General features: G+C 43.2%; 2 protein-coding genes across 3 annotated transcripts in view; one reads left to right on the top strand and one right to left on the bottom strand.

Annotated features, from left to right (window-relative positions):
* INVS (inversin) overlaps positions 1–12,896 on the bottom strand; it is a 170,841-nt gene extending 157,945 nt beyond the window's left edge. The window contains exons 1-2 of one of the 2 annotated variants that reach the window (XM_067569819.1): positions 12,812–12,896; positions 5,783–5,922 (exon numbers count right to left, since the gene is read on the bottom strand). In XM_067569819.1, the coding sequence (XP_067425920.1) occupies positions 5,783–5,888 (106 nt within the window). In that variant the 5' untranslated portion in view covers positions 5,889–5,922; positions 12,812–12,896. Of the gene's footprint in view, positions 1–5,782; positions 5,923–12,647; positions 12,770–12,811 lie in introns of those variants that run through there. The other variant, XM_067569818.1, reaches the window with a different exon arrangement.
* A 4-nt stretch (positions 12,897–12,900) lies between these two features.
* Positions 12,901–13,637, top strand: part of ERP44 (endoplasmic reticulum protein 44) — a 117,783-nt gene continuing 117,046 nt past the window's right edge. Inside the window, exon 1 of the mRNA XM_067569824.1 lies at positions 12,901–13,141. Coding sequence (XP_067425925.1) covers positions 13,085–13,141 — 57 coding nt within the window. The 5' untranslated portion in view covers positions 12,901–13,084. The remainder of the gene's footprint in view (positions 13,142–13,637) is intronic.

Below are 13,637 nucleotides of genomic sequence, written 5' to 3'. Positions count from 1 at the left end.
CTGCTTGTAGCTTTCTGAACATTCCTGCGTTCTTAAAGATGCGAATGTCAAGCACCTTCCCTGACCAGCCCACATTGATGTCGGTAAAGCATCTCCAGTGATCCATCAGCACTTGCATTACCACAGAAAAGTAGCCCTTTCTGTTGATGTACTCTGTGGCAAGGTGCTCTGGTGCTAAATAGGGATATGCATCCCATCTATTGCCCCACTGCAGTTTGGGAACCCCACTGCCACAAAATCATCCAGTATTTCCTGTACATTGCCGAGAGTCACAGTCCCATGAAGCAGGAAGTGATTAATGGCCCTGCACACTTGCATGACTATGGCCTCTCCAGTGGATTTCCCGACTCCAAATTGACCAGTAGCAATCTGTTGTAAGTTTCCACAGTGCACTTGCTTTTCAACTATCAGTGCGACTTTCATTTTGGCGTCCCAGTGATGGAGGGCTGCAGCAAGTTCAGCAAAGAGATCCAGACACGTGGCCTTGCGCATCCAAACGTTCTGCAATCACTGCTCGTCATCCCAAAACTGTATGACAATGTGATTCCCCCCTCCACAACTCAGGGCTCCGCCATCCCCAGTTGCTTCATGACCACCACCAGCAACCTTGATTTTTTTCTATGTCACACAGCAATCTAGACTCCAAGGAATCGTCAGGTTCCCCACAGCTTCTCTTGCAGCTATACAAATGCTGTAGCATCATGTGCCCTATGCTTGCAACACTCAAGGTAATAGTGCAAAGCTGTGCAGGCTCCATGCTTCTGTCAGATGGCAGTCAGTGAGGAGGGATGCACAGGTTTGTGGGGTTTTGAAAAGAAGGGCAAAATATTACAGGATGCCAATGAAATTACAGAATGGCGAATACTGCATTATGTGAAGTGACCCCATGCTCCTAATCACCCTTGCGCGACTTGTTTTGGACCCATCAACCATAACAAAACCTTCCCAAAACAACCTGCACTGGATGGTGGAGAGTTGCACAGTGGGATACCTACCCATGGTACACTGCACTCTGCATCAATACAATTGCTCCTGGTGAGGATGTGCACCGCCAACACTACGAGCCAAGCGTGCACACGCACAAGCGATGTAGTAACTGTGGCAGCTGTATGCTGACGTAACATAGGTTGACATAATTTTGTAGTGTAGACATGGCCTGAGATATCCTGACTGGAATTTCCCTAACTCAATAACCATGAATCACCATGTCAAGAGAGAAAGAAAAAAAAAAGTAAAAGGTATTTTAAAAAACAGGCTTGGAACTGAGGTTTGTCATTCAGAAACTGAGACACAATCTCTAGGCAGGAGGCTGTCCATGAACGCTGCATCCCCCTTATTGCTAGGGGGCATACTGGTAAACTGTTCAAAGGCAACAGGTAACTTTATTAGAATAAGGTATTTTATCCAATATGGAAGTGTAAAGCCTGAGGTTGCACCTTTATGTTTATTTTCTGTGTAACCTGTATGCGTTTGCTTTCCCTTACCCTTTCATCTTTGAATCTGTGATTTTTCTACTAAATAAACTTTTTGTTTATTTTTACTCCAAACAGTGTACAAACTGTGGAGCCTGTGTGCCAAAGAGAACTAATAAGTGGGGGCTGGTTCCACGCTTTTGGGGGTGATGAACCAGAGGGAAATGGTCAGTCTCTGGTAGTTAAGAAATTGGGGAAGAAGGATTTCAGGGGACTTGGGAAGGGCTGTTGGTGTCACTATGCAAGAAGTAAATAGGTTGGTGGAAGCCAGGGTGAGACCTTGTGCTTGTGGGCAAGCTACTGGTGTCAGGGAATTGAACCACAGATGCACCACATAAAGACCTCCAACATTACAAAACATGTGGTGACAGAACTCCTTACCAGTCTGGGTGATCCCCAAAACGTCACAGTGGCATAGTCATTGCAGGAGTTGAACCCCAACATAAGCAAACTGAGGATGACACTCCAAATACTTGCTTAATAGACCTTAATGGATTCAAAAGTAAGGGAGCAAAGTACAAGCTTACAGTTTGCTATTTTTTCTGTTTTTTTATTTCAACTGAAGGAAACAGAACAACAGAGTATAAGATGAATAAAGCAGCAGAAAAGGCAGGCTGAGGAAAGAAACATATATGAAGCTCACCAAGAAGTAGTGAGAAGAGTTGTGTGCACAGAGAAGTCGGTCAACTGCTGATCAGAAGAAATTGGAGGTAGTGGCTATGCTGCACTCATACACTATGAGGAGACCAAGCAGATAGTTCCCCAGATGATACAGCAGAAGTAACAGCGATGGTGAGAGGTCCAGAGCTGTGCACGGTGGAGTAGAAAATCTGCTCATGGAGGAGAGATGATGGAGCTGGAAGCAAAGAGTCAGAATGAGGAGGCAGAACTGGAGCAAAAGGTTGATGACCAGGACAAATGTGGCAGCTTGAACAGGAGAAGAGGGTCAAGTCAGACACATGGGACTGAAGAAAACAAACATAAGGGTATGCCTGATCAGGGCTAGCAGACAAACAGATGGACCCCATCAGTCTACCTGTAGCCTGAGTCATTATAGACACCAAATGTTGTTCTGAGATTCTGACTGTGGGCACGTGAGAAGTTATTTTTCTTGATATGTTATTTTCTGGAATGATTTAACAGGGTGAAACCCCAAGGCTTAGGTACAAGCCTGCCAGTGGCCAGACTCAGTGGTTAGGATAGCAATCTCACTGTATACTCTCACCAGGGAAACTTAGTCAATGCTAAGTGTGTCCACGACACAATTAAAAGGTGCTCTGGGACAGAATCTGCTGGAGCAGTGAGTCACCGGTACAGCTTAGAAATGCGGTGGGCCAGAACTTCACTGGGAGCAGGGAAAGCTGGTGGGTGCCGTGAGACACTGGTTCAGCTAAGAAATGCTGTTCGCTGGATTGTTCAGCAGCTGCATAAATTAATACAATGTTAAATGCAACAAAAAAAAAAAGTTTAAGTTCCTATGGCAACCTCCACTTTGCTACCTTGTATGTTGACTTTACAACAGAGTCTTTCTTTACATTGGTACTTAACAAATATCTAGAAAATATGCTATGTGCCGCACAAGATACAGAAGAGACGGCACCATACTCGAAGGATTTTACGGTTTGGTTTATGATCACATAACACTGGGCAACATGAAATAGTAGTCAACAACATACAATACAAAACAACAACATTTTCTATGTTGTGCTATACATAATTTAGTTCTGATGACAAGTATATGTCCCACAATAAGATAGGCAGGGAAGGGGTTAAACGTCCACAGGTTTGAAGGATTGCTGTTCCCCAGAAAAGATGCTCACCCTAACTCCTGGATCCAGAGTTCTTCACATGCACTCATTAGTACAGAGGGACCAAATAGAAAGATGCAGAGGGCTAAGAAGGATCCCTAAAAGAAAGAGGAAGTTCTGTTTTTTCCAGCCTGCCACACTGTTGCTGTGATAAGTTGGTGCAAAGCTGGCTGGGTTAGTGGAATGTCGTCAAAAGATCTCGAACAGTCTAGGAACATGTCTTGCCTCAGCAATGCTGCCAGGTGCACTGGTGTGGTCACACAAGCATACTACAAATTGCTTCAGGCATCTATCAATGGTTTCAGTAGTTCCTGATGATAAGCCAAGAAATACTGTTGTGATGCCAAGCCAGGCATTCCAGTTTTGCCAGGCAGTTGGTTGCTTTTTTTTGCCTGTACCAGCAAATGCAGAGTCTGTCATATCCTGTTAACGCATGAAAAAGTAGGAGAGCTTTTACCTTCTCTTTGCCAAATATTGCAGCAACTTTGGAAGCTGAAAAGAACCTTTAGTTTTTCTTCCCATCCATAAGGAATCCAGAGTAACATTATCTGGCTCATACACAACGGTCCCTGAAAGAATTACTGTTTCTTTGTCTACAGCCCTGATCAATATTATGTGGTGTTTCTGACAAGTTGCATCAGGAACACACAGCAAATATTTGTATCATGCTTCTTCAAATGAACACAGTGCAAGGTTAGTTTAGTGCTACTTTGTGTTGGGAAGAAGAGCATAGTTTCACCAACACTGGTGCATAATTTCTTGCTGCAAACTTTTTTAATGGCAATTACCCAGAAATTTGACATGTTCAGTCTTGTTTTGACTAACCCACAGAAACCTTTTCCAGTTTACTTGCAGAGAACTTGATGAAAGTAGGTACTTATGAACACTAGCGTATCTAGGATTCTGAATGGGAGCAAATGTACAGCAAAAAAATTGCAATCATGTACCTCAAACTCTTATTTTTAAAAGTCAGAAAATCCAAAATCCACACAGCCCAATAGAGGATCTTCACTTCAAACAGTAGATTGGTGGTGGTTCCCTCAAACTTTTTCTATGCTAGAAAGTAGAACCATTTATGAATATGGTTTTAAGTGATCTGAGTGGAGCCTGTAAATAGGATCCACTCTCAATAGTAGCTTAATTCATTCATCGTTTTCCTTTCTTTTTGCTCTCACCATTAGGTCATTGGTTATCATTAGGTCATTGTAGTTAGTTAAAAGGGCATCATTTGCTTTTTTGACTCTGGAGACGTAACAATCTAGACGACAACATAAACATGAGCATGAATAGATGTATTGAGCCAGTAAATATTTTTAACAAAAATTGAGTTATTTATATCTCCAACTAAACAGCTAGTCTAACAAGTGTTACTACTAAATGTAAAGGTGTATTGTACATGATAGTTAACATAAATACAATCTAAATTCCTTGGTATTTCAAAGGTTCTTATCCTCACTGAGGCCCAAGAGCTTTATTCTCAGAGGTGCTGAACAAATGGAACTCCAAAGGTCTCAGCAGCAGTTGCAATTAATCAGCACCTCTGAGAATTGAGCCCTTAACCCACAACATCAATTACATTTCAAAATTTAAATGAGTCAGTTTCCAAAGTAATTTAAAAAGTGACAAACTGCAGACTGCATGCCCTTAGTCAGAAAGGGAGTGTAAAATCTTAGGGCTTGTCTACACTGGCACTTATGCCAGCAAAACCTTTGTCACTGAGGGGTGTGGAAAAAAACACCCTGCTGAGCGACATAAATTTTGGCGGCATAAGCACTAGTGTAGCCGTGTTATGTCAGTGAGAGAGAGCCCTCCCGCCGACATAATAAAACCACCTAAACGAGGAGTGGTAACTATGTTGGCAGGAGAGTTCTCCCGCCAACACAGTGCTGTCTACATTTTTCACACCTCTTGATGACAAAAATTTTGTTGGCATAGTCACCAGTGTAGACAATCCCTTAGTCCCATTAAACTCAATGGGATCAGAATCTTGCCCGGTGTCTTCATCTGTGTTTGGAAACCATCTAGAACACTTTGGTGCTACCAAAATCTAAATAAAAAAACAGGGTTTTTGTTTATTTTTCTAAAATTCTGTGTAGTAATAAAATATTCCTTCTCCATATGTTCAGGTGACTCAAGCAGTTGGAGAGAACTTAATTAAACTTTCCAGAAAATCAGTCAACTTCGGCAAGTATAATCACATGAAATTTCACCCCAAAGCGGAATTTGGTCAAAACATTAAATTCCCCCAAACAGGAATTTTAAACCAATTTGCATCCTTGATCACATTACAGTTATTTAATCACAATGATAAATTTTCTACTTAGTATTTTTATAATTTAATTATATCAGATAGTAATACCTGTAAAAATACGAAGTCCTATTTTTATTACAAGCATACTTCCATTTAAGATCATAACAAGGACAATTATATTGGAGATTAAATACAGCAAAAACTGCCAATTTTAGATAGCTAAGACATACATCTATAAAGAGAACACTTACCTGCTATTAGCTTTTGGAGGGCACCCTTATCTCCATTAATAGCAGAGGCATGAACTTGAGATGCTAATGAGGAACCATTGAATAGCCAGTTCTCTGAAACATTCATACTCTTCCCAGGTATTGTCTGTCACAGGCTGGATCTGCATCAACAACATATTTAGTAAGAATGATATATTTTTGTACAAATCAAAGTGTAATGCAATTTTAACCATGTAATGTAAAGAAGACTAATATAATGCTAAAGTGGTTACATTGTGCTGTAAAAACAGAAGAGTTCTGCTTACTTTATAGGTTAACAAAAAGCTCTAACTCAGGCTCAACTAGACAAGCCATAAGTTAAGAGAGATATTTGTAATAGTCTTGTTGCCTGAAAAACAAACACCAATTAAGAATCTTAGTTGAATTCTTCAAAAAGCACAGAATATATATAGAATAGCATTGAACAGAATATATTTCTGAATTTTATTTTATTTTATTGTATCTGCTTGATTCACTAGCAGAAGCCAGGCACCAACCATCCTTCTCCAATTCTTAACATTTGGCACAGATAGTGAACATAAGAGAGAATTTTAACTTGAACTAATATGGTTAAGATTAAGTCTACACTTAAAACTTACAGCAGCTGCTGTAAGAGTACTTGTGTAGCCACGTTATGTCAACGGGAGAGAGCTCTCCAGCTGACATAAGAAAACCACTTAAAATGAGCGGCCATAGCTATGTCAGTTGAACAGCATCTCCCACCCACATAGCACTGTCTGCACAAGCGCTTATGCTGGCAAAACTTATGTGGCTCAGGGGTGTGTTTTTTTACACCCCTGAGCGACAAAAGTTTTGCCAGCATAAGTGCTAGTGTAAACAAGGTCTTAGTAATAAAGCTCCATTTACCAAAGGATCTCAGGGTTCTATAAAAGTGATATTATTCTATAAAAGTGATATTATTTTACAGCTCAGGAATCTCAGATAAAGAAAAAGTTACCACCTGCCAAACGTCACACAGTCAGTAACAGAATTGGATATTTAACCTACATTCCCAGACCTGTGCAGTAATTACTATAGTGCACTACCTTCATACTACACAAGGGTGAGTAGGATACTGGATATTTTTAATTAAAATAGAAAGTAACCCCAACCAGTTGCATATTAGTCAATTATCCTTATACAAAAGACTATATTCTCAAGTTCTCCCAAGAATTTGTTCTTAATATTGTGTTTTCATTTCCCATATGACAACATTAAAGAATCGAGTGAATATACTCTAAATTACGGCCATATGTCATACTTTATTTATGAGTATATGGTCTGATGGAAATTGTCATGAGGTCATTTTATCACAGCTCCTCATTACTAGGGGAAAAGGACAACTTCTGTTCACCCTCCACATTGGAGTTCCAATCTCAATCTCTATGCCAAGGCAACAGTTTAGTCAACAGTTTTAAACAGTGACAATTCCTGGATTTTTTAAAAGACTAATCAGAAGCCTTCAGACAGGCTGAATAAAAAAAGTAAACAGTCTCCAAATCTCTCCCTACTCCAAAAGGTGGAAAAAAGTTTGTAAACCCCCTTCAGGAGGGGAATAACAGTTTTTAAGTCCCATCTTATTGTAAGAAAGCAACAGCATTGCCGATTCTTGAATTTAATGATACTTGGTGTTTTTCTTAAAGCTCCAGCTCTTGGAGTCATCCTATTTAATAAAAATATCAGCTTTTGCTTTTCCAAAAAGAGAAGCAAGTTTCTAGCCTTTGTGGTTGAAAAGAAAAGCTTGAAAATGTGTCCTGATTCTATCTAAAAGGTCCAACATTCAGGAGGCAAACTAAAAGAACCCAAAATATATTTTTAAAAAATTTCATGATTTCTAAGCTAATATCACAATTTTGGGGGGCCTGACTCATGATTTTTGAATGCTTGGGATTGGCAATACTGAAGCAGTCTTTAAATTCCCTTTTGCTATGAAATGAAAAGAATAACAGTCTGTAAACAGTACACAAAGGAGGCTCTTCCCTGTGTAGCAACTTGGCTATTGATCCATGCCCAGCAGTGGTATTCCTCTGTAATAACAGCTCCTCAGCTAATGCTAAGCTCTGTCACTTAACTTTTGCCTGCCCAGTCCCTTGGCTTGCTACCTCAGTTACACTCCTGACTTCCTACATATTACATCCTGTGTCATATATTTAGGCCAAAATGTAATAATATAAACTAAGTTGACCTGCAGCTGTTGAGTTTTTGCCTGACAAAGAAACTGAGACTTAGACATTATACACCCACTCTAGGGAAAAGGAAAATAAATACACAACCTGGGTAATGAGGAGAGAAGAGATTACTATCTCCTTTAAAAACGATGGAGATGCAACATCTGCCTTAGAGAGGGATATATAATCCACTTCAACCTTGGACACTGGATAGGACTTCTGAAAATGTTGTTTGTTTTCTGATTTTTGAAATTTGATCCCATTCACATTTGATGATGTACTCCAGGATGCTACTCAGAGGGTGACCAATTTCCTTCTTTGAGTTAGTGGGGAATTATCTGCTCTTTTATATATTTTTCCTTGCCATTTCCCCTCTTGCTTCTATGAAAAAAGCTCCAATATACCTTTTCCAATGTATCTTTCACAACAATCCCCCAAAAGGCCACAAAAAAATAAAAGACCTAACACAATTAGAGCTTCCTTTACCTGCGGTAGGGAAAAAAAATCTATGACGTCCACTGGGGAGCTTGCTATGCCAATCTAATAAACTGGGTGGTGCTCATATACCACAGTGATAAGCTCTAGTACACAGTTGCAAGACACATAGATAATGTTCTTTAATGCATTGTAAAACTCCAGGGGAAATAGTATCTCCTAAATTTCTACAACTGTCTCCCCCACAATTCTTCTTTTTCTATGAAGAAGGAATTTAATGAAGAATATCTGCTTCTTTTGAGATTCCAGTGTTCTTTCCTTGAAGGTCTGTGCTTTTCACTGAGTTTTCTGAGGAAGAAGAATCAACTAAAAGCCTTCTTCCAGGTTAATTTTTTTCTCCCATCTTAGCACTGGGTCTATGCCTTCTTATATGTACCTTTAATTACAGTGAGGATAAGGAGATATGGGATATTTCTAATTCAGATTATCATAAATTCTTTAACTGGGACACTGTCAACTTGAGACAACTACTTGAAAGTATTTCAGTACCTGACCTCATGTTCCCATGCCAATTCTTGTTGAGTTCACTTATTTCCCTCTCTCCTAAAGTTGCATGAAAGACCCTCAGAGATTAAGGGAACTACCTAACAAGGGTCAACTGTGTGTGAAACAGATCTGACCATTGCTGGAACATCTGGTAGCAGTTTTGGTTCCCCACCTGTAAGTTTCTTACTGTCTTCCCTTCCGCTTTGTCTCCTGCTTGGCAAATCCAGGCTCTACTCACCTGTAGGAGGTTTTTACTTCATTTTTGAGGTTTGGTTGGTCTGCTGAAAAGTAGGTTTGACTACCCCACCAATAATGAATGCAGATACTGGAGTCTTGCCTACAATATGGCTCCTACTGGGGCTAAAAATGGTTTAGCTTACCCAGTGGTAGTACTGTCAAGAATTTCTTTATAAATTCCTTAGTATAGACAGGATCTTAAAGTCACCAGATGAGCAAAAAATAAAATACAATAAATTTAAAAAAATACAAGGAGCTGGCACATATGAGCAGAACAAGCAACTTATAGTGAGAATTATGTAGAGGGAGGTATACAAGTGTAAGTAGGAACTGAATGAGCTCTCTCCGGACATCTAGTGATGAACTTGGGGAAGAGACTTCAGAAGCAGACATTATTTGCATGAACACACCTACTCTCTAGGCATTCTGCAGACAGAGCTGCTTTTCCAAAGTGATCAATTTTGGCCGGTTTTGGATTACAGTTCACTTTAGTTGAATGCAGGGATAATTAAATGTTGTTATCCTTAGTGTATGAATAAAGAGCAGCAGAACTATACTTAGTATGCCCTGACTGAGGGGGTCACCCTCATTTGCTAAGCAGGCAATGTAAGAATGCCAAATATCAGTGAAAATGACAAGGGATAGGAGTAGAGACAGGTGTTTCTACTTGATGGTGTGGACTCTGCCACATAGTCAGATACCACTTGATTCTCCCCTCTCTGATGTTGAAAGACAGAGCTGACTGGGCTCAGTCGAGAATCCTTGGTTCTCTTCAGTGATTACTAGAACTGAAATCATGGAAGAGCATGTCTGGGAGCAATGGTTTAGACCTGGTGCAAGATCATTGTTGTAGTGAAAGACAACGAAGAGACAGCAACACAGTGGTTCCGCACTAAACAGCAAAATCACTAAGAACTGAGCTACGCAATGGAACCTCAGAACACATAACTGCAGAAGTAGCAGTGAGCAGCAAGTAGTAGCAGCAGGCAAGTGATGGCAGCTGAACCCATGCAAACACACCTCTGAACTCTAGGTCTGCAATGACCAAGGTCAACTAACTGTGAAGAGGGTGCAGCAGAGGGAAAGGGGAAGGTGGGAAACTGTGGCAAAGGAAACTGCCCAGCGTACTTTGGGATGGGTGTTTGCTTATGGCTACCTGCTTTTGAATTGTGGCTGTGATATTTTCCCAAATTAACGGTTTTCTCAAGATGTGCTTGCAAACTGTACTGATCCAAGACCCGTAAAGTGTAACCCTTCTACCAGATGGAGTTGGCAGAAAGAAAGGCTAGGTTCAATAATTATGGGGTCCTTTTAACAACAGAACTGGCTTGAGCCCATACCCAATAATCTGAGAAAACTAACAACTACCCCGAGGTACCCCAATGGGCAATAATTCCCTACTCCCAAGCATTGAGTCTGTGTATAACAAAAGAAAACTTTTATTAAAATGGGAAGGGAACCCAGTGTTAATTAATCCTCTGCACTCCACTCACAGTTGGTTGACCTTGGGCAGCAAAGGCCCAAATTTCAGAGATACAGTCAAATGGGTTCACCTCCCATCCCTGAAAGGGGGTGAGTGGGGTGGGGTGGGCATCAAGCAATGTCTTTACTGCTGTCACTCCCTCTGCAACTGGCTTACGAAACAAACTACAGGCTCCTTTTATGAAAGAAGTCATTTTTGGAATTATTTTCAGTACAAATTAATCATACGTTACATGTTTCTAATCATCTAAGTATTACATAATTATCATCTCTGTATCAAATGGGTTATTACACTGAAAGCTTTTATTAACAAATACAATTCCTACTTGTTTTAAATGTCCTGAAAACTTGAATCCTGCAGTTAGGAACAGTAATTTACCTTATGAATTTTGTGATCCCAGGATGCTGGCAAAATTAAATTTTATTATGACAATAAAAATATGGATCATTACTTGGACATCAACAGGACTTAAAATATGTGAGATTTCATACTAAATTGTGATTCTTGCTCACATACACAAGGTTGAAGTGATATCATATTCCCACATTGGCAAGATACCAACTTGTTAAATTTTAAGACAATAACAAAGCTGTTGTGCCAAATTTTGATTGATATATAACACTTTGCATGTATAACTGCATATTTCATTGAAAGATATCAAAGTACTCTAAAAATATGAATGTATTAAGTAGCTATTACACTAATTTTATAGATAAAAAAACTGAGAAAGATGTTAGGGTTGAATGTGTCAGATTGAAAACCAAAAGTTCAGCACATAAATCCAAATTTAAGCCAAATATGATTTGAATATAGGTTTTGGTGTCTAAATTTGGACACCCATATCTACAAAATTTGGGCAAAGTGATTTGGCCTATGTCAAACATGCAATCTGTGACAGACTCAGAAATAGACTACAGGTCTCAACTGTAAGCCTGTGCTTCATTCACAGGACAATGAGCACCACACAGCACACTTAACTAAAGTTGATCTGCAAATGAGCTTATGTCCTATTTTGCTTCTTCATGCTTGTTTTTACATTAGAAATACAAAAAATGCAGTTCAAATTAGGGCTGCTGAAAGGTTTTTAAATGTTCCATTCATTTTTTTTTAACCATTTTGTTGCTATTGTCTGAGCTCCCTCCAGTTTACTGACATCTAAACATCTTTTGGCACCCAGCTATTTATTACAGTATTAGCCACCCAATGAATGCTTATATTAATTGAACAAGTACCTTCATTACACACCACTGAACAAGGAATTACTTTCCTGGCTATGGCCTGAACTAATGAAAATCCCTTTTGTTGATGCTGGCACTGACAATGAGTATGTATTTCTTTTTTTTTTTTTTTTGGAACGGAGGCGCACAGTCGCTATAGCGACTGGCACAATTAAAATGAATAAACAGCCACACTATTTTTCATTAGAAAATCTCTAGTCGAGCTTAAGAAACAGAACACAATACAGGCAGACTGAACCGTCCTGAACGCTGCGCGGGTCAGTCACTGGGGACCCTGAGCACGGGCACCACACGGACAGCCGAGGGGATGGGAGGACGGGACAGAGCGTGCGAGGCGACACGGGGGGTGGGAGCAGAGGGACGGGAGGGGCCGGGTCCATGGGCCGGGGGGACCCGGCTAGCTCGTGACTCGTTTCTCCTCGTGGGATTGGGACGTTTTGAAAACAAAATCTTTCCAGAGACGGTGAAGTTTTCAGGCTTCACCAACGAGCCACTCGGAGGGGACCGGAGCTCCCCGCGCTGCCGCCCTACCGGGGCGGCCCCGCTCTGGACCCAGATCCGGACCCAGGTCCCAGAGCCAGAGCCGCCCGGGGGCAGGGCAGGGCAGGGCGGGGCCTCAGCGCCCACAGCGGCGGCCACTGACACGCGTGTCCCGCCGGGCAGGGCTGAGGGGCACCGCGCGCCCTGCCCGGCAAGGAGGCTCCGTCTAGCCAGGCCCGGCACCGCCAGCCGCTACTCACCTGCGCCCCCGCCCCGCCGCAACCACCGCGGGGCCCCTCCCCGAGTCCCGGCACTGCTGCGAGGGGGGGAAGGGCGGCCGGAGGCCCTGTTAGGGCCGCCCCAGTGCATTGTGGGAGTCGGCACCCGCCGCTCAGCTCAGCCCGCGGGAGCGGAGCTCGCCTACCTTTCCCAGAAGGCAACGGGCTGCGCGTAGCGAGCTGCATGCCGGGAAAGGGTGTTCTGCGCGCCTGGCGGGCAGGACTCCAATTCCCGGCGTGCCCCCGCGCCGCGCGGGAACCCGGAAGTGTGTGGCGTCGGGGGGCGGGCACTGCAGGGCGCTCAGTGGAACTTGTCCGGGGTGTTTCCTGGAGACGGGGGAAGTGAGGAGCCGGAGGAGCCGCCGCGGAGAGTGGGAGCCGCATCACTTCACCCCCGCCCCTAGAGTGACTGATCTACCATGAGACCCGCCATCTTCCTGCCCCCGCCTGACCCCGGCTGCGTCCTCCTAATCTTGGTGAGTGACCGACCGGCCCCCCGGCGATGCGCCTCCCGCCGCCCCCTGGGAGCCCCGCTCTGCCCCGCTCTCACCGGCCTGGCGCGGCGTCTGCTCCCGCTCCCGCAGGGGCTACTGGCTCCCAGCAGGCAGAAGACAGTGTCCTGGCTGGGCTGGGCGCCGAGGAGGTGGGGGTGCGGGGGGTACGGGGCTGGGAACCAAGGGAGAGGGCTGGGAGCTGAGGGCGGGGTGCGGCACATGGGGGGGGGGAGCTGAGGGGGTGGCAGGTGTCCCGGCTAATGTAGGTGTCCCGGCTAGTGACTAGGTTCCCCCTAGTGAATCCTGGGGTTCCCTCCCCACTTCCTCGTGTAGTTTCAGGCCGGCCTTTCCCCGGCCGCCTAGGAGTGGGGGGCGGGTGTCACTGGGCGGAAGGGCCCCGGCTGGCTGATGCGGGCTCGGTGTGTTGGGGCGGATACCGGATACCCTGCCCGGAGCCCTTCCTCATTGGGGCGAGCTG

This window comes from Emydura macquarii, unplaced genomic scaffold (assembly GCF_026122565.2).
Source record: "Emydura macquarii macquarii isolate MOO-44397 ecotype Brisbane River unplaced genomic scaffold, CSIRO-AGI_Emac_v2 contig_2948, whole genome shotgun sequence".
Classification (NCBI taxonomy): domain Eukaryota; kingdom Metazoa; phylum Chordata; order Testudines; family Chelidae; genus Emydura; species Emydura macquarii.
Note: the sequence above shows the minus strand (reverse complement) of the source record. Positions and strands in the feature narration are given on the sequence as shown.